Source organism: Lupinus angustifolius, chromosome LG16 (genome assembly GCF_001865875.1).
Source record: "Lupinus angustifolius cultivar Tanjil chromosome LG16, LupAngTanjil_v1.0, whole genome shotgun sequence".
Lineage (NCBI taxonomy): Eukaryota > Viridiplantae > Streptophyta > Magnoliopsida > Fabales > Fabaceae > Lupinus > Lupinus angustifolius.
Genome location: NC_032024.1, coordinates 16,927,391 through 16,948,126, shown reverse-complemented (window position 1 = coordinate 16,948,126; position 20,736 = coordinate 16,927,391). Strand labels below are relative to the sequence as shown.

Below are 20,736 nucleotides of genomic sequence, written 5' to 3'. Positions count from 1 at the left end.
ATGTTGGATCTGACTAGGATGTTAGGAATCAACACATGCAGTGGGGTCATTGTGAATCAATGACGTTTTTTTAGATATTGTGAAAAAAGTATGGGACATTGTAGCATGACTGGAATTATCACTTTATCTTTCACCTAACAAACCTCATTATTCTAACCACTGTATCACAATCATAATCAGGTCCATAATTGATGTCACACAATAGTTTATGGGGCTAAGAGTTTTTGTCGAATAAGCTTTTGGCACTACGGTAATCCATCACCTTTTGGGTAAGGAACTAATCTTTTTTGAGTGTGTGACTGTCTCTCTAGACAAGTGTCGCTCCTAAAAATTGAATTCTTAACCTTTTGATTATTTGGGAGATCAAATAAGGTTTTATATCACTAAATCAACACCTTGTTGATTTTTATAGTATTAAGTTAAAGTAGTCAAACATGGGGCTGAATTACATTGGAGTGCACACAACAGTGCCCTTGGGTTGATTTTGTTACATTAAAATTAGTGGATATAATATATTTTCTTCTCACCACTTGGTGCTTGTTAAATTGCATTGCAGAATTATGTACCATTAAAAAAATCGATTGAATACAATGAAATTCAACTAAAAACAAAAGGAAACCTCAATAAAAGAATCTGAAGATCCATTATGAAATCTGATGATCCAACTGTATCAATTTCAATTAGGCCTCTGATCAAATTTGTTTATTCATGGGTATCCCCACCCTCACATTGGCCCTTCACATATACTAATGCTTACACGCGGAAGAGTCTCAATAACTAGTCGGTGAACCCTTCATTCCTAATCACAAAGGACGGTAGACAAACATTATTTTTGAGTATAGCCAAAAATATGTAATTATTCTATCTTGGATTTATTATAGTATCGCTAATAAGTATCATTTTTAAGAATCGAATATTTAATTTTTAGTCTAATACAATACTTAGAGATCAAATGTAATCTTATTGGATCTATTAGTATAGAAATAAACTTTTAATTTGACAATAAAATAATATTTGATAGATTGAAAAGCAAAGCAAGAAAGAATGTAGAAGAGTGAAAGTAAAAGAAAAAGAAAAAAAGTTGTCCACCATCACCTCCTCAACATTGGCTTTATATTGAAGCCATTGAGCTCATCTAAACTTCCCCCTTTTCTCTTTCTCCTCTCTTCATTCTTCTTTCTCACTCACTCCATCATTGACGCCTTTCAAATGGGTTCATATTCTGAAGACACAATCACTATAATCTCTGGTTTGACAATAGGTCAGGCCATATATGAAGCAGCTCTAATCATTGCACTTCTAAGATGGATCTTGTGTTTGGTTTTTAAACTAATGAGAGATAGAAACAGTGACTCTCCTCACACCACAACTGAAACAGAATCTTCATGTGTGTCTTCACATGTGATAAGAGACAACACTCTCTTATTGACAACCTTCGGTGAGATAGTGAAGAAGCTCTCAGAAGAAACACTAGACACAACATGTGCTGTTTGTTTGAACCAACTTAACATGGAAGATGAGGTTAGAGAGCTTATGAATTGTTACCATGTGTTCCACAAAGAATGCATAGATACATGGTTGGAACATGACCATGATAATCATAACCCTACTTGTCCACTTTGTAGGGCACCTTTGTTAACTCCTTGTTGTTTTTCATCATCTGAGTCTTCTACTTGTGTGCCTCCTATTCAGCCTAGTTGGGCTGTGGAGAGACTTCTATATCTCTTTGGGGATGATCTTCTCCCTTGTTAATTAGCTTTTTTTTGTATTAATTTGTGCACAGATGAATATAATAGCTTAGGCCATTCATTATATGTTCAGTTTTCACTCCTTGTTGGGTGCTGCAAGAAATAATTGAGTAAGGAACATAGAAGTTTTGTTATTGTTAGTTTTGTTTCATTATTATTGAACGGATATAAGATTCGAGATAGAATTTAGACATGTCTTTTCTTAAGTAAGTAGATATCAAGACATGAATTAGCTTGGAGATATTTTTCACTTCTAACATATATATATTTTGCTCAAATCTCTATTGCATTTTGAATTAATGCCTATCTGTTAAAATTTTGTAATAGTTCTTGTGAATTGCAATCAATTATATTTGAGAAAAATAGGCTAATTGATATCACGACAATGAGACTATCTCTTTATTGTGAAAAGAATAAGGACTTCAGCTATTTTCTTTTTTCATTAACAGTGTCTTATACTATTTTAGTTTAGCCCCTGGTGTAACTATGTGTTGAATTAAATAATGATTTGATTTATGATGGAGTGATTATCCTACTTTTGTTAGCTGAAAATGGAAATATAGAATTTATAAGAATTAATCTTTTTACTATATGAATAGACAAAGGTAACAACTTTTTCCATTTTGTGGAACATAGCAAAATATTCATTTCTTAAAGTAATGAGCAAGATATAGCATCAGAGTTAGTGGTATATAAAAGAAAAGTAGAAATTTCAGATGGCAACTCCACCAGGTCAATGAACCACTATTACAACCACTAGGATTGATATCAAATGATGCCAAATGTGGCGTCATACTTCAATTAATGAATCATACAAAAATATCAAGAGGTTGCTATTTTGTTATTGATACATTGGCATCATCCTCCAACAACTAAGAAGTTTAAATAATTTTTTTGCCATTTGATTAGGTATCATATGTATAATTATCCAGGGTTTGAATCCCTGATTTGGCTTGGTCCCACACCAGTATTCTCAATTACATCCAACTTAGTGATCATGTCTTAATCTGTATGAATTTAATTAAAATTAATGAGTTGCATATAGTTGGGATCATTAATTTGATGTCGTGCAATAATTAATGGGAAATACTAATTTAGCTGATGAAAAAAATGAACTTTTTAACCCTTTTGCTCAATTTTTGAAAAGGGGTCATTGAATATGTTTTTTAAAGGGATGTTAACAAGTTAAAGATATTATTTAAGGAGGTGAAAAATAAATTTTGTTAGAAAATGGAATTTTCACATATTATAATATGTTAAATTTAGTTTTCCAGAGATAATTTTTCATCTTGTATTCCCTCAAATAATGTTCTTAAAATGAGTTTAGATCCTCTTCTCTTAAAAGTTAAAACACTTGTTAACACAATTATTTTTAAAACAAAGCAGTCTATATATTTTTGGAACCGGATCTTCTGCCACTTGAGTTCATGTCTCCATGTTATAGTTCAATCACTTTTTACCAACAAATAAAAATAACACTTTATTTTAATTTTATTTTATAAAAGTAAAATATTTCCAATTAAGCTACAAATTCTCATTTGAAATTCGGTGATCTATAGTTATAGGACGACTTAACAGAAATTGAATTGAGAAAATGTATTCTGCTCTGAGTTTTTTAATGCAATTTCCTTATTTGAACACCCAAGAAAATCAAATGGGTGGATAGCGCTTACAACTCAATCTGAATTTAACAGAGAAAGTTTATTGTGACTAGATTTAGGTTTTACCCGAATTCAATTTCTGAGTTTGGCAAAGCTAAAATCATACCCTTGAATCTGATTGACATAAGTGAAATTACAAAATTGCAAATGTGAAGAAACCCTATTATAAGCTTATTAGTATGTATAATACAAGTTTCAGATAGGTTCTTGTTGGGTTTGAGTTACCCAAAACTCGATAAAATCGGGGATGATAATATTACTTTTAACTGCATTATACTTGGATTTGGGTTCTGAATTTGGGTTCGGGTTGAGTAAACAAAAACTCAGCCTAGATTCCGCACAATTTGCCATTCGTATGCAAAGACCTACCCTTAAATGTTACATATGAATATTTTGAGTTGCCTTTTAGTTTGATTCTACCTTTCTTTGCTGCATTGTTCTCCTCCAACCACGTGCGCAGTTAAAAAAACCTTTATGCGTTGGTTTCGTCCAAAGGGTTTTAGAATCCAGTGCTTTAATTTGTTGAGTCTTCATGCAATTCTTTACGTAACTTTCTACTCAATAGAGGTACATGAATTTAAGTACATGAGAATAATCAACTTCATATACATAAATGGGTGTGTTGGGTCATATAGAACTCAAAAAAATAAGACAAAAAAATGGGATTCCAACGTTTTAATACATGTTTTTTGTTAACACTTTGTATACTAAGCCAAGGTTTGGTAAAGGGTGCTTTTGGTTTTGCATGCAACTGGGGGTTACGTTCAACACATCCTCTTCCACCTCAAGTAGTTGTGAAACTGATGAAAGACAATGGATTCAAACAAGTGAAGCTGTTTGAAGCTGATCCTGGAGCACTCAAGGCTCTTGGGAATTCTGGAATTCAGGTCATGGTTGGTATACCCAATGACATGTTAGAATCCCTTGCAAGTAATGTTAATGCTGCTATTGCTTGGGTCAACCAGAATGTTTCCAATTATATATCCAAAATGGGGGTCGATATAAGGTAACAAGAAGTTTCATTATTTATATAACTTTTAAACATATATAGCATTAGCCTTTCATATCATATATATTTATTAAGGGTGGATGCTGTATATGGATAAGGATAAAACCTTTAAGACAGTGTTTGATAGTCACTGGGTGAAACAAAAGGATTTGGTTATATGTTTAACATATCTCATAAATATATAAAACACAATGTAGGATAAGAGAGTTAAAAATGAGATATTTTGATTTCACCAAAAAGAAGGGATCGAAGTGTTATCCTGAGCTTAAATAATATTCACATAACCTACTAACGATAGGCTTTTTTTGGTATAACCAAGGGTTTCGTCACCCTTTTTGAATAAGTAATTAATTTTTTTTGGGATGTGTGACTACTATTCTCAACAAATGTCACTTTATGAATCGAACATTTGACATTTTAGTTCATCTGAGATCTAGTGAGACCTTACATTATTAGACCAACACCTTGTCGGTTAAGATGCTTTAATTTAAAGCTTTTCCACTTTCTTTAACTTCAAATGCTCATTGTGATATAATTCCAGAACTTTGTGTGTTTGAAAAACTGCAAATGGATTACATTTTTAACAAGTGTTTGTAAAATTCTCAGGCATGTTGCTGTGGGTAATGAAGCTTTTCTAAAAACATACAATGGTAGATTTGTGAATGCTACATTTCCAGCCATCCAAAACATTCAAGCAGCCCTTATAAAAGCTGGCTTAGGCAGACAAGTGAAGGTGACTACCCCTCTAAATGCAGATGTGTACCAAAGTGATAGTGGTCTTCCATCAGGAGGAAACTTTAGGCCTGATATTCAAGATCAAATGATCTCCATAATCAAGTTTCTTTACCAAAGTGCTGCTCCTCTTACCTTTAACATCTACCCTTTTCTCAGCCTTGATGCTGATCCAAACTTCCCTAAAGAGTTTGCTTTCTTTGATGGCTCTAATGCCCCAGTAGTTGATGGTTCCGTAAGTTATACCAATGTCTTAGATGCCAACTTTGACACACTCATTTCAGCTCTTGAAAAAAATGGTTTTGGCTCAATGCCTGTCATAATTGGTGAAGTTGGTTGGCCAACAGATGGAACAGCCAATGCAAACATAAAGAATGCTCAGAGGTTCAATCAAGGCCTAATCAACAGAATAATCAAAAGACAAGGAACTCCTAAGAGATCAACACCACCAGATATTTATGTATTTGGTTTTATAGATGAGGATGCTAAGAGCATTGAGCCAGGCCCTTTTGAGAGACATTGGGGTATGTTCAACTTTGATGGATCCATGAAATACCCTTTGAATTTGGGTGGTGGAAAGCCATTGGTTGCTGCAAAAGGTGTCAAGTATTTACCAAAGCAATGGTGTGTTATGTCAGCACAAGCAAATGCCATGGATCCTGGTTTGGCAGATAGTTTGAGCAAAGCATGCACATATGCTGATTGCACTAGTCTTTCACCTGGCTCATCTTGTAGTGGATTAGACACAAAGGGCAATGCTTCATATGCATTTAACATGTATTATCAGACCATGGATCAGAGAAAAGATGCATGTCAATTCAATGGTTTATCAGTTATTACTAGTATAAATCCTTCACCACCTCAAAGTACTTGTCATTTTGAAATCATGGTTGATCTTGGGGTGCATGAAACTAGAACCACCACTTCTATGGGTGCACAAAAAATGGAAATACATTCAATGATCATGCTGGTATTAAGCTTCATTTTCACTATCATGTTATCTCTATGTATTTAGTTTTATCTGTGTTGTGCACAAATTCACATCACCATAAATTCTTTGCTTCTTTTTTTGTTAATTATAATGTAGATTTTCTATCTCAATGTAATGAATTGAATGTATAAATTGATTTTATTCTTTTGATGGTAACTCGCTTTTAAATTTATATTTGTTTTTATTCCACTAGTACACTATTATATATCTCATTTCTTTAGAAGAGTATTGAAATATAAATAATATTGCAATGACTTATAGGCTTATAAAAATTTTGATTCGGAACATTTTACATTGTTAATAAAAAAACCTAACTTAAGGCATATACCAAGAAAAAAAAGCTTTACTTCAAGGTGAATCAAATATGTGATATTTTGTAGATTAAGTTGGGTTAATAAAAAGTTTCGAGTGGTGGTAACTATAGTATTACCTTCCACAATCAATTCCAAATACTTTTGTATATTATAAAAGATAAAGGATAATATATTATATTTATTATCTCATATCATATATAATAAGGTATTTGTATAATAATATAAAATTTTATTGGATTTCTAAGATGATTAAAAGGTCAATAATTTAATTCATGAAAGCAATATTTGTTGGATATTTAAAGGAATATTACACCCCAAAATGGATTAGTTTCTTATCATAAAGTGAAGAGTATCCTTAATAATACCAAAAAAATTGTATCACTCAATAAAAATTAATTAAAAATAATAATAATAATAGGTATTTAAAATTTTAATTGATATGTTTTTGGAAACATATCTGATTTGGGCTACACAAAGTGGAGTATAATATGTACTAGTATTTGTCAATTCCCCATAAAAAAAAATAGAGTGAGTTTTTTAATTTTATTATTTTATGAATATCTAATAATTTAGATTTACTTACTAATTTAAATTATTGGATTTCCCTAGAATTAAGATGAAGAGTAAGTTTAAAATAAACTTACTCTTGAAGTAAATGTATGTCTCTCCTAAAAAATATTATATTTAACACCTACAATATTTTAACATCGCATGACATACCCTACAAATTTGGTGCATCCTTCATGACATACCCTACAAATTTGGTGCATCCTTGAGCCCACCGCCATCATCATATTCATTCAATAGCCTTCCACTTTACATTTTTAATGGCACAAATTCACAAATCATTTGGCCGGACAAAAGGGACAAGCAAACAATCAACAAAATACTATTATAGTAATATTTATACGAGTATAATATTGATGCATTGTTAGTATAAAGAATTATGCACAATCAGTGTATTATTCACCCTTTATTTGAATTATTTTTTTGTAAAAAATTAAATATAATTGAAAATAAATGGTATATAATAGAATGACAGTGTAAAAAACTCTTACACTGTCGGTGTATACATCTTTTTCTCTATTTATATTATTATTTTCTTAAAAATATAATGTATAAAACTCATTCTCTATGCACTTTTCTGATGATATTATTATTACTACTTAGGCCTATGAAGATAAAGCATATATGATATTATATGGTATAGATACCATATGACATAGAATACTAATTTCTTTAAAAAAATAATATAGAACATATAAAATTAATATAAGAAAACATATAAAAGTAAATGAAAGTGGAGTACTAATTTAAAAGTTAACATAGGTTTTATAAACATAATAGAATACTAAGAAATCATCTAATAACCATGTTTTCTCATCCATAAAAGTATAAAAATTAAATACTTAAACGTAAATCGTTACAAAAAAAATACATCCTTTTAAATAAAATTATAGGTAAAGTGTATAAATAAGAATATGTGTTTGAAGTTTGATTTATTTTAATTCAAGAGTCTGTTCCATAGTTAGGATAAGAAAATTTCCTATTCAGACTCCACTTTTAGTTTTCTTATTTGGTTAAATATAAGAAACCTAAAAATGAAAAATTGGTATTAAAAAAAATATTTTTTCACCTACTTTATAAGCAGAATAATATTTTTTCGATACAAATTTATATTTTCAGCATTTTTAAAATCATTGTTAAGATTGATGAAAAATCGAATATCTCGAAATAAATTTGAAACACAACTTATTAAGAACTAAAGGTCTTGTATAAATATGAAAAGCCAGTATTCAAGTTGATTGGTCTATTGGAACAGTTCATAAATTTTAATTGTGAAGTTAAAAAATAATTAATATTAAAATTGTTCAAGCCAAACTAATCATTTTTAAAAGAGATTTCATATGATTTAACTAGTTTTTACCCTAAGAAATCTTTTTATTATAAACTAGCATTGTAATAGATACTAGGACTATCTATCAATCCGCTTTCCAATTATTTTTAATGTGTAATCTATATATTATAAATGTCAAATATAATAAGTGAGATAGAAAAGAAAAATACCTAAAGATTAGACGAATATGATATATAATAAAAAAGGAGAGGAAAAAGTGTAGGTAGTATTTTAGTGTATAATGTTATACTCTTTCAACCCTCATATGTACCTTATATTCATAAAAGCAAAAAGAAAAACACCATTATTTCTTTTATGACATTTGTCATATTCACTTAAAAAACTACAGAAGTTAACCATTGTTTCTTTTATGACATTTTCACTTCGAGACATTTTATAAAAAAACATTAATTTACATTGACATGGTGATAATTTATAGAAATATGAAATTATATATTATGAAGAGTAAAATCGGTAAACACAAATTATATCATGAGCAATTATTTTGTGTTTTTCTTTTATTAAGTAATATATTTATAGAAATATGAAACTATAAATTATGAACCGTAAAATAGGTAAACATAAATTACATCATGAATAATTATTTTGTATTTTCCTTTATTAAGCAGTATAAATATAAGCATAGTATAAATGTGTATTTTAAGTAGGGGTGAACATGGGACGGATTAAGTTTGTCCATCACTTGCCCCTAAATATTGATCGGGTCAATTTTTAAACTCGAACCCGTCCCTAATTAGGATGAGACGCATGAGGGACGTGTCCAAAATAAGACGGGTCAAGATATGAACATGTCTGGGTTGGAAAAAGACAAAATGACAAACATAATTTTTTCTCAAATCTTTAATTATGCATAATAAAAAATTATCACAATATTTATGTAAACTCGACTAAAACCTACATCTCTCATACATCAGTATATAAACTACAAACCGTAAATTGTATTATTCAAACTAAAAACTATCACAATCTTATTTTTTTAATACAATTGTAATCTTCACATTACTCATATTGCAATACAATCAATTTGATATGATTTGTTTTCCCTAATGCAATCTCTGATCTATTATTTTTTGAATCCCTAATAAAGATTTATTTCTTATCAAGGTACAGCTTAATCAAATTGATATGATTTGATTCAAATTACATACTCTCAAATCTTTATTGTAAATGATAATCAAACCTTAATAAAAGCATATATTTAACTTATTCATTTTTTTTGAATAATTTTGAAGAACATTTTTTTTTAGGGACAAAATGGATGTTCATAGTAAAGACTAAAGATGTTATGATAAGTTGTGTTGATATGTTGTGTAAGTTTATAGGTATTTGAGTTATGTGAGCTGAACATATTGATAATTATTTATTCAACTATTCTTGATATACAAGGGACGGATCGGGTGACACAGACATAAACCCGAACTCGTATTTTTTTGTAACGAGTCTGTCCATTTTAATCGGATTTGTCATTTTTTATTTATTTGGACATATCAAATTTATTCTTAAATCATCGGATTAAGACAGGTCTATGAGTCGGACCGGACTTTGTTCATCCATAATTTTAAGTGTTAAAATCCTAAATGCCTCACCCATACATTTTTGTTGTTGAGAGAAGGATAATCGAAATTGGTGCCCTAATTTCCGCTTCAACCACCAATTACTTTGCTTTTCTAAATTTTCTCTAAAGAACAATATATAAATTCTAATCTGTCAGAGGAGTTTCAATCCAAGTCTACATTTATTATACTAAATACATGAAAATATCTTACTATGATTCTATATAAGGAAAACCATAATCCAAAGATCTTAATTTTTTTCATTTTATGCATATTTGATTTTAAGGTTCTGGCATCTTCTTCAGATTCTTCGTAACCCCAGCGAAATTTTCTCAGCTTTTCCGTCGTTTCCCCTTCAAAGTTCAATTTTTTACTGGATCTAATGCGAACCAAGATTTGAATCATTGGACCCACTTTCCCGAGAACTAGATTGGGTAGAATTTCACTATCTTTATGTCTAGGGTTAATGTCGGTTGTTATTGGAGGATACCCTTTTGTCTCCGAATGAGATGGTTATTGATGATTGATTGCAGTGTTTCATCCAATTAGTTTTGGGATTTATTCTTTTTTGAAAAAAGAATTTTGCCTTTTTTTGCTGTCAATTTTATCTGTTTCATCAATTTTTTGTGAATAGTGATGCTAGAATATAATAGTAAGATTCTGGTGTTATTATGTTTAGATTGAAGAGAAGTGAAGACCCTATACGCTTCTTGTTTCAGCATCATTGCTACAATAATCCTCTCATGGCATATTTGATAGGCTATGATCCTTGTACTCAATTGAGCAAGTCCTTTTCACAGCACCCTCTTTCTTCGTATAGTCGTGGTAGAAGCTACCTATCTTTACCATATCTTCATAATGTGGTTGTTGCTAATGTTTTTGGTGCTAGCAGAAGCATTGATTTCAGTATCAAAGGTTGTAGCTTTGATACAAGTGGTAGTATTAGTAATGGTACTAATAGGATCATGGTTAATGCAAAGGCTAGGCCTCGTGGCTTTGCATCTCGTCCTAGACACCCGATGTTAATGGATTTAGAGCAGGAGAAATCTGTTAGGGGTGATGGCCGTGATGCTGCTCCAGTTAATGGTGAAAATGGATTGCTGAATGGGAGTCCTGCTCAATCTCTTTGTTTTCGTGATCATTGTTTGTCGCATAAACTTGCTGTTGCTGTTGATGTTGATGAGGGTATGTATGCACATGCTTAAGTTTTTGGCTAAGCGCATGCTAAGAATTTTTACTTGCATTGTTTTATTGAGTAGATTAACCTTGTTGTTATTCTTATTAGCTTGAATGAACACATGTTTATTTTGATGTGATCGTCAACTCCTGGTGCATATAAATTATAGTCCACTACATCTCATAGATGCCAATATCATGTAGTGGATTACCACATTAGATTAGTTGTATTTCTTTCTTGACTTTCCAATTCACCGTAGACTGGCTAGTATTTAGTTGAATTCTACCATTGTTCACTTTGTTTCTGATGTCTGTTTTTTCATCTACTGCTTTACGAGCAGTATTAGGAAATTTTGTATCGGCTATCAACAAGTTCATTGCAGATCGATATTCATCAGAGCATTCTGTTTCTGAGTATCACGTGTACGAGTTCTTCAAGGTATAACTTGTTGGTTTGGTAATTCTGTAGTTTCATGATAAGTGAAATTTGTTTTTCTTCTTAATATTAAATATTGTCTATGATGGCAACTTGCATGCTCTTCCAGAGGCTCATTTGTGCCTATCTATTTACTTATGTAGAATTAGAAATGATTGATCAAAAAGACTTTACGGAATCATTCTTCTGTAATTGTTTTGCCTTGAGCTGCAACTAGTTGATTGTTTGCATCTGTTGTAACTGGCTTGTGCACTGGTGTTATTATATTTAAAAAGGCAATGATAAAAGGATCATCTTTTTTTTCTGTTACAACCCCTTTAGTCCACCATATTGCTGTGTATTTGTGCGTCTACTTATGTGGTATCTGATGCATCCTTCATTTCTGTTACAGATATGGAATTGTTCGCGTGATGAAGGTAATTGCATATCTGTCAGACTGTTTCACTCGTATTCCATTTTGTGAAGAAAAAATGTTGCTCCATTTTTTATGAAAGTTTGTCGGAAGAGAAGTTATTTCCTTCTCGTTTGATATTCATCATGCTAATTTATTGAAGTGTCTCTTGTTTTGAAATACGGGTGACCTTTCTTGAGATCAGATTTGCTATAAATTGTAATAGATTTGCTTTTCATGGCTGGCATATTATGGTAAGGCATGTTCTATCAGTAAGTAACATGCATATTCCTTGAACTATTCAATTCAAATTACTTCTTCATTTTTTGCTGTGTATTTCCAGAAAATACATTGCCAACTAGGAGCATTCATTGTAAATAAATAAAAAGGAAAAAATGATTTCTAATGTGTGTTGGGATGGTCAAATGTTTTTAATAAGAAAAAAGTTTTATGCCTAACAAATTATTTTATGCTTCATGACGGCTAATGGACTGATTGAAGGTCAATATCTTGTTCTGCAGCTGATGTTCGTGTTCATGAGTTCTTTAAGACACCGTATTTTAAGTCTGGGATTCACCCTCTCCCAGGTGCTCAGTTGGCTCTTCAGAAGTTATCAAGATACTGTAACCTATCCGTTGTAACGTATGCATTTGATATTGAACTTTCTTCAATCTGTAAAGGAATCTTGTCAGCATTGACTAACTGGTGCTATTATTGTATGCTAATGATCAGATCCCGGCAGAATGTAATTAAAGATCACACAATTGAATGGATAGAGAAGAATTATCCAGGACTGTTCAATGAGATTCACTTTGGTAATCACTTCGCTCTTGATGGGGTATCAAGACCAAAGTCAGAGATTTGTAGGTATGCCCCTTAATCCCATTCACCTGCATTTCTATGATTGTCCTAAAACCGTAATGCCCATGTTCAATATCTTGGACTCTTAATGGGCACTGTGATGATGCTCAATTGTCCAAACTGTGCTTCCCAGTGTTCTTTTTTTCGGATTCGGGTCCCTTCTCTTTCCTATCTTTGTGTCTTTATCATTCTTTGTAGCTGGTTCACAAACTGCAGAAGTGGATAAGTTTCTAAATCTCTTTTTCCTATTTAGAGCTGCAAACTTGGCGATTACAATATTTTATTCTTGATAGATTCCTGATGCACTACTATTGACAGGTCTTTAAATGCTAAGGTTCTTATTGATGATAACCCACGATATGCCATGGAGTGTGCTGAATCTGGAATTAGAGTCCTACTTTTCGATTACGAAGACTCGTATCCATGGAGCAAAGATGAGTCTGTTGATAAGCACCCTCTGGTGACCAAAGTTAAGAACTGGGAAGAGGTGGAACAACAACTAATGTTATTGATAGTTTCATAGTCTCTAAATCTCACAGCAAGTTATATATGAAGTGCTGGAGTGATGATGTCTGCAATATATCTAAATATATTTTTGAAGAAGTGAGAAATCATTTGAAGCATCTTCAAGGATATCACTTAGAGGACTATAAAGTATAGGGTAGGCTTCAAGGTTGATGAAATATAACTAAATGATTATTTTTTTTCTCCCTATTTTGAGTAACATTAATTAAAACATTGGAATAGTCAAGTTGTTCATTATGGTAAAATCCTGTTATTTTACTATCTAAATAAGTAGGCAGAGATTTGTTTACACCCTCCAAGAATGTACATAACTATATATGAAATCTGAATCATAGGGTTGTACAATGTTATGGTTCAATCTTGACACTCAAATTGTATGGAGTATGTCAGTCCATGTGCCACTTTTATGATTGGTTAAAAAAATTGTATTTAAGTTAAAAATTTAATAATTAAGTATTTTTCTGACTAATCACAAACAGTGGTACATGAAGTGATATAGATTCTGAGATAGAAGATGTTCAATCCAAATTGTATGACCTCTCATAATGTGTACAATTTAAAATGTGTTTTTAATTATTTTTAAATATTTATGAGAAAATATTTCACCTTTACATAAACATTTGGTGTGTATTGAGAACGAGTGTAATATATATGCAACATCAATGTATACGTATATATTGTCTATCAATAATAATTAAATATAAATGATGAATAATATAATGACAATATAAATAATTTTTACATTATTTGTATGTATCTTTTTCTCATTAAAAATTTGGTGTAAATAAATAGACAGCTAGATCTCAGTCAAAAGGCCGAGAAAGGTATTATCATTGGGGAGTCTAATGAAATGATGCCAAAGGCCCAACTTAATCCATTCACACGATATAGGCAAATGAACTATTAAAGAAATTAGACTTTGGAAGAAAGCACCTTGATGAAGTAAATAGCTTTTTTCGAAAATAGAATTATTTTTCTGGATCCCAAAAATGTAAATTTGTCCCCCTTGTTTTTTATAGTGTCATAATACCATTGATTTAATTTACCACAAACTTATTCCCTCATTCCTCTTTTTACATTAAATTACACATTTTGCCTGTACTTATCGAAATGTATTTTTTACATTTAGACTAGTACATGTCTGAATGTTATATTTTCAATTTACCATAGTCTCAAATAGGAATGTTAAGTTTCAATTCTAAGAATACTTTGTTCAATTGTAGCAAGAATGAGTATGGTCTTGGTGAAGATGTGTAGTGCCATATAAATTTTCATATGAGAAGACTATAGTGATGATGAAAAGGGGTATGATTAGAGGAATAGCCCAAATGGAGAAAAATGTATTATTGGAAGTATGATAAAATTTGGGGTCCAAAATTTAAATTTGGGTCCAAAAATAACTCGAAAATATGATTTTGATTAAAAAGAAAAGTAGGTGATAGGTGAAGTGGACCTCAAGGTGAAGTGTCTCTCTTAGATAATTAGCAGTGTCATTATTTTATAGAACCCAACAATTATCAGATACAAACAGAAAAACTAAGTTACCAACACACCACCCAATAAAAACGTAGGGGCTCTTCTTACAATCACACTTCATTAAGTAACTTGAAATTCTTTATCATAACAAGGGTCGGTTGCAAGCTAACTAAGAAGGTTGTAATATGACAAATGTTATTTGGTGACATTTCCTTGTTGTGTTGTGAAAATCATGCAACAGATGCATGTCCCGTAAGTAATCTTCAACACTGTTGAGACTCTGATTGAAAAAGATTATAAAACAATCTAGAAAAATGTCCATAGAAGTAGACAACGATTTGCTCTCTCAAATGATGTCCTAAAACGTGTCTCGGATAAATGATATTAACGAAAAATAGAAAATATAATGATTTTTATTTGTACTTTGATCTAAAATTAGTTCTATAGGTCACAAAAGAAACTTATTCTATATATTAATATAGGTTTGTAAACCTTCGTCCTGAGATAATATTTAATCAACTCGATAATACAAAAGGGTTTTCAATTCCACGAGACTTTCAACTCCATAAATTATATATTGAAAAGTGTTGTAATATATTTAATCAAATATATATGATGAGATAATAATTCTATATTTTGAATATTGAGTTTTCTTCTTTAGAATGCTTAAAGAGTGATGGATACCATAACCCATTAGATTATTAGTAATACTAATACCCCTATATATAGTATTAGCACTTTAATTTTTCATTTCTATATTATTAATACTCCTATACCGTAGGATATTAGGACTGCGATTTAACGAACAGAAAGTTGCACATAATCAATGTGTTTATTTTTAGCTGAGTAAACCCAATTAATGTTGACATTAGTGTTAGTGGTTCAAGCCAAACTTCAGTGATAAAGCAAGCAAACAAAAGCACATGGATGATGCACCTTCATTAATATGATGTTTATTCCGTCCTGATCAATCACCTATTACCAAAAAAAATAGGAAATTAGATAGACTGCAATATTTAAACACGCGGTTTTAGATGGTCATGTTTATAAATTAATTTCATTTTAATCCACCATAGTACAATACAAGTTCTTAGATATAATTATTAAATGTACCTCCATACTAAAAATACTTTTATATATTTGTTGTTTGTATCTTTGTGATAGATGTTGCTTAGGAAAATTATTTTTAAATATAAAAAATAATTCAACTACTCATATTACTATCGGGAGATCTGGACTGAACTGGACAGGTTGATCACTGACTAGACTTAAAATCAACTTTAATTTATAGTCATAATCAAATGAGGGGTTAGAACACTTTGAACTGGAGAAATTATAATCTAACCTTATTAAATTTAGTTAAATCGGAATAACCCAATAATTGAACGAAATAGTTCACTTTTAAAAATGAAACATTAGTATAGTGTTTTGTTTTACTTTGTAAAAAAGATATAGAAATGTTACTTTAATATAATTATTAGTTATGTAAAATTTCGCATTTATACATAACTATATATTTATAAATTTCTATATGAAATTACTCGTCTGACCGGATCGTTTAACTGTTTAAACAAATTAAACATAATATGAGACATCTTCTGATTTAATGTCTCACAAGTTTTACATTCCAACTAACCTTCTGATATTAATATTTTATTTTATTTGTTTACAACTATTTTCTTCATATGTGACAATTATGTTCTAGATGGGAGCGCCAATTTAACTCTTTCGACCCAACTACCTATAGTCTATTTGTGTTATCAACCCTAATCTAATTATAAATTATTTAAATGAATGCTTATATTTCTCTATGAAAGTACTAATTATAAAATTATTTGCAACTCCTGATCAATTTCTACCAAGAAGTTAATTGAGTCTTATACATGGTGACGAGAATTTGCAGCATAATTTTATATGAAAGTATTATAATTTGTAGTATCGTTTTTCTATTTCCTACAGGTATCCTCGCACTGGAGGCAATCCTATCTGAGTCAGAAACATTCACAGGTACGTGGGCTAACTCTCTTAACAGACATTTTCTTTATTCACAAACCCAAAACCTTGGTTAAGGAGAATTTGCACTGTCGTTTACTATTGTGAAAGTCAGGTGTAGCATTCTTGAAGATAGAATACGTGCCCAACTTGATTAAGATTGTCATAAATGCGCATGAAAGGCCAATTAACCTCCCAAATAAGTTTCTTCCTTTGAAAATGCCCAACTTCTTCACAGTCCAAAACCAATATATGGCCACCCATTGATTTTGATTCCAAGAGATTCTTGCCTTATAAAACTAAGAATTTAATATTTGCAAATTTTATACAATAAATACATCATGTATTATTCATGTGTATTATTTTTATTTAAAAGTTAATAATAATCAAGACATGAGTGATAAACAATGAAATAATATATATAAGATTATTATATTGTCAATACATAAATATTAAAATTTGAAATGAATTTTGCCTGACACATCACCCATCCATCTTCTTATATTCCGCGTTTTTATCTTCTTTATAAAGTTGGTATTTTTTTTCTTCTTTTTTCCTTTAGCATATATAATAGTGTATATAATTAATATATATCTAGAGATCCTAAAGCAAAAAATGGCATTTAAGCAAGCTGTAAACGCGTTTTGGATTTGTAGCATTAGCACTTCTGAAAAGGAACTTGCTTTAGTCTTTATTGCTTTTGTCAAAGATGCATTTGGGACCATAAGCAGGCATATGCAAAAAAGATTGAAAATTGCTTAATAACTTTGATTATATGCACAAAATAAGGATAATAAAAATACACACCACCTCCACTTCTTTTAATAAGGTTATAGTGCAAATATTAAGAAATGGATTGTTTTAACAAATGTCCTAATAATCTTATTTAAGAAATGTAAAAGAAGACTAATATTGAAAAACTAAGTCCAGCATGTTTGGAAGTGTGAAAACATCATTTTTTTCAAGGTAAGAATTCATTTTCCCTTGCTTAAATAATGTTTATGACATTTATTAACATTTCCCTTAAGAAATATAACTAAGGTGTCTATATTTGTTTTAAATTATGTATCATTTGTTTAATTTGTCCTTCACCTCTATGTGATAATTATAGTTATTTTTTTCACTCATTATCTCTCTTACTAATTAAATAAGGATAAAATTGTAAAATTAATTATCAATATTGTCTTAGTTTTAAAGATACGGATAGATATGAACAAATCTTTCTCTACCATCTACATGTAGGAAGCATATATAAGAATTGAATTGATTGCCTTTAATGATAAGTGATTTCCGTGATTTTGGAAAAAAATATTAAATATAATTGATCAATTATAACATTCATTCAATTCCAATTTAGTGATTTTGTAACTTATTTTATATTGGTCAAATATTCGCAAGGTTAATGACAATTGATTAGGTCCAAAATTGGCCAACAATATTTGGGATTTTATCGAAAGTCTTTTATCAGCATTTTCAGTGAATCCAAATTGATATATATGATCTGGATATAATATGACACAGGTGCAATAATTTTTTTAAAACTATAATATACACACAATTATAAGATATAAAATCAATATAAGATTACATAAACACAAATTCAAAATTGAATAAATCTCAAAAGTCAACTTAGTCGGAAGAGTTATAAACATAAAGTGTGAGTATTTTGAGTTAAAATGGAGATACCTACACAATTTTTCCTCCCTACTTTGTCAAAAAAACGTTTTCTATATAAAAAACGAAAAAACATATTCTAAAAATTTGCATAAAATCATAGAGTATAATAAAATGTTAACATTTATTTGATTATCCCATTACCGAAATTAAGTAACTAAAAATAACAGAAATTTTAAAATATAATTTAAAACATCTAATAGTGTGTATGAAATGTCTAATATGAAAGCATATTAGACACCGACACAATTTCAAAGCGTGTTTTATAGATCCTCATCCCAAACATAAATGTTCTGGTTGAGACCTTTTCCCTTTAGGTTTGTTCTTCGTTGGGATGAGGATGTGCTTTAATTCCCTCAGAATCAAAAGTATTCAGACGTTGATGTTTCTGGAATATAGCAAATTGATTGAGATACCATATCTTTCATATAATCTTATATCGTAAGTTAATAATACACTGCTATTAAAGTTTAGTTGATTTATCAACCCATATTGATTCAAGTGCAAAACGTCTAAATCACATAAACATGTGTGAGTGTAGGAGAGTTAGAAACATGTAGTATATCATAAAAACATGAATAAAGAACATGTGTGAGTAGATATTACACTCTATATATAAAAAACTTAACATATATAGATTAACATTTATATTCACTATGTTTATTAGCTTATGTTTAAGATGGTCGTCCCAAATAATAGAGGATAGTTAGAAACATGTAGAATATATCATAAGAACATGAATTCCATCTATGTGACTAATTAGAAAATATAAACCAGCAGGGATTAAATTTTGACAGTTAAAACTGAATAAAAAAATAGGACTCAATATATTTGTCATGTTCTCTTTATTTATTTCTTCGGACGGCAGGCTTTTAATTTACCAAAACTATGACATCTTATAAGTTTATTTTAGTAATGCAAGATTTGTAGTCATGCAGTTTTAAAAAAAAATAAACTTGTGCTAAGTTTACAAATTTAATTGTTATAGTACTGATCATTGATATGATTGTTTGAAGCCTGAGTTAAGTGAACAACACTATTAGTATAGAAGTGAAAATATATATGGACTTGCTATCTTAAGATTTTGGATTGAAATATAACTTCGAAAGCAAATATTATTTTGTTAGCACCCCACAGCAAATCATTTGATAACAAAAAGGGGTTATCTATAGATAAATTTAAATATAAGAAAAATCCAATCCAGTCCCTATAATTTACATTTCCTCTCAAATTCTTATATTTAAAAAATGCAGCTATCATATTTAAGGATTAATTTAATGTGTATTGTCAAAATTAAATATACGATTGATGTATGAAATGAAAAAAGATAATCAAAATAGTAAATTATATTGATAAGTAGTATAAATGATCATGTAATGAAATTGTGTTTTTGTTTTATGCAAAAAAAAAAAAAAATTAAAACATAACATTAACATTTATAGTAATGACATTCTTTCGATATCCAAATATCTTTTAGATATTCTCTATAAAACAATTTAAAATATTGAAAGATACTTGCATATATTTTGATACGTATAAACAAAATTAATAATATCACTTTAGACACCAAAATAGGGTAGGTGGATATCATGAGATATGTGAGAGAGAAGAATTTGTCTAAATTTTATATTTTCAAACTTTAAAATCTGAATCGATCACCAAAGTTATTAAAAAAATGGATGAAAATTAACTGTCATAATTCCTGTTTTACTTTCTTGTCCAAATTTAATGAAAATATATTATTGAATTAAAAAGAAAAGTTATTAAATTATAAAAACATAAATTAATATTTTTATATTATTTAAATGAAATTGATTTGCTCAGAATACCGGAACATGTAATGAAATTCAAAATGTTGGCCTGCCTAGAGGGATTGGACTAGGAAAAGGATAAGAAGAAAAACAACATATTAATGTTATGCCATATTCCTTTGTCTAATTGCCAAGAACATGACAAGCATGGTCGCTTGCATAAAAAAACAAGCTTTTCTTTTCTTGTATGGTGAAATAATAAAATATATCGGAAATTTATTTATTACAAGACAGAAGATAAAAGAATTTATAGAGCCGTCCATTTTCACTTATATAGACCCTCTAATATAAGTTATTAAATTATCAGTTGTATTTTGAGTCTCAATTTTCTGATATCAATCCTTTCTCACATGTCAAAGTAGAAATATGATTATAAGGCTTAAGTAGTAGCATTTATGAGTTAGAAGTAATTACTCTAATAAATTTTATAAATAAAAAAGAACACGTGTCACACACTTAGATGTATTT

At 30.0% G+C, this 20,736-nt stretch overlaps 3 protein-coding genes across 4 annotated transcripts; all 3 read left to right on the top strand.

Annotated features, from left to right (window-relative positions):
• LOC109329478 (probable E3 ubiquitin-protein ligase RHA4A) lies at positions 1,075-1,856 on the top strand. Its single transcript, XM_019563158.1, has one exon. The coding sequence runs from the start codon at positions 1,210-1,212 to the stop codon at positions 1,750-1,752; it is 543 nt and encodes a 180-aa protein (XP_019418703.1). The 5' UTR covers positions 1,075-1,209; the 3' UTR covers positions 1,753-1,856.
• On the top strand, positions 3,897-6,274 carry LOC109328975 (glucan endo-1,3-beta-glucosidase 5-like). Its single transcript, XM_019562627.1, has 2 exons — positions 3,897-4,415; positions 5,025-6,274. The coding sequence occupies exons 1-2, from the start codon at positions 4,069-4,071 to the stop codon at positions 6,163-6,165; spliced, it is 1,488 nt and encodes a 495-aa protein (XP_019418172.1). The 5' UTR covers positions 3,897-4,068; the 3' UTR covers positions 6,166-6,274.
• On the top strand, positions 9,960-13,694 carry LOC109330282. Of its 2 annotated transcripts, XM_019564425.1 has the most exons (7): positions 9,960-11,111; positions 11,444-11,541; positions 11,930-11,954; positions 12,451-12,571; positions 12,662-12,796; positions 13,109-13,322; positions 13,442-13,694. In XM_019564425.1, exons 1-6 carry the CDS (start codon positions 10,598-10,600, stop codon positions 13,311-13,313), a joined length of 1,098 nt encoding a protein of 365 aa, XP_019419970.1. In that variant the 5' UTR covers positions 9,960-10,597; the 3' UTR covers positions 13,314-13,322; positions 13,442-13,694. The 2 variants fall into 2 exon arrangements, with proteins under 2 accessions (XP_019419970.1, XP_019419969.1); XM_019564424.1 differs by having other exon boundaries at positions 9,961-11,111; positions 13,109-13,694.

Excerpts from the sequence above, each read along its gene's own strand:
- LOC109329478 (XM_019563158.1), top strand. The coding sequence starts at position 1,210 with ATGGGTTCATATTCTGAAGACACAATCACTATAATCTCTGGTTTGACA.
- LOC109330282 (XM_019564425.1), top strand. The coding sequence starts at position 10,598 with ATGTTTAGATTGAAGAGAAGTGAAGACCCTATACGCTTCTTGTTTCAG. Across the intron at positions 11,542-11,929 it reads ACGTGTACGAGTTCTTCAAG|ATATGGAATTGTTCGCGTGA; the intron begins GTATAACTTGTT and ends TTTCTGTTACAG. Across the intron at positions 12,797-13,108 it reads CCAAAGTCAGAGATTTGTAG|GTCTTTAAATGCTAAGGTTC; the intron begins GTATGCCCCTTA and ends TACTATTGACAG.
- LOC109328975 (XM_019562627.1), top strand. The coding sequence starts at position 4,069 with ATGGGATTCCAACGTTTTAATACATGTTTTTTGTTAACACTTTGTATA. Across the intron at positions 4,416-5,024 it reads AAAATGGGGGTCGATATAAG|GCATGTTGCTGTGGGTAATG; the intron begins GTAACAAGAAGT and ends TAAAATTCTCAG.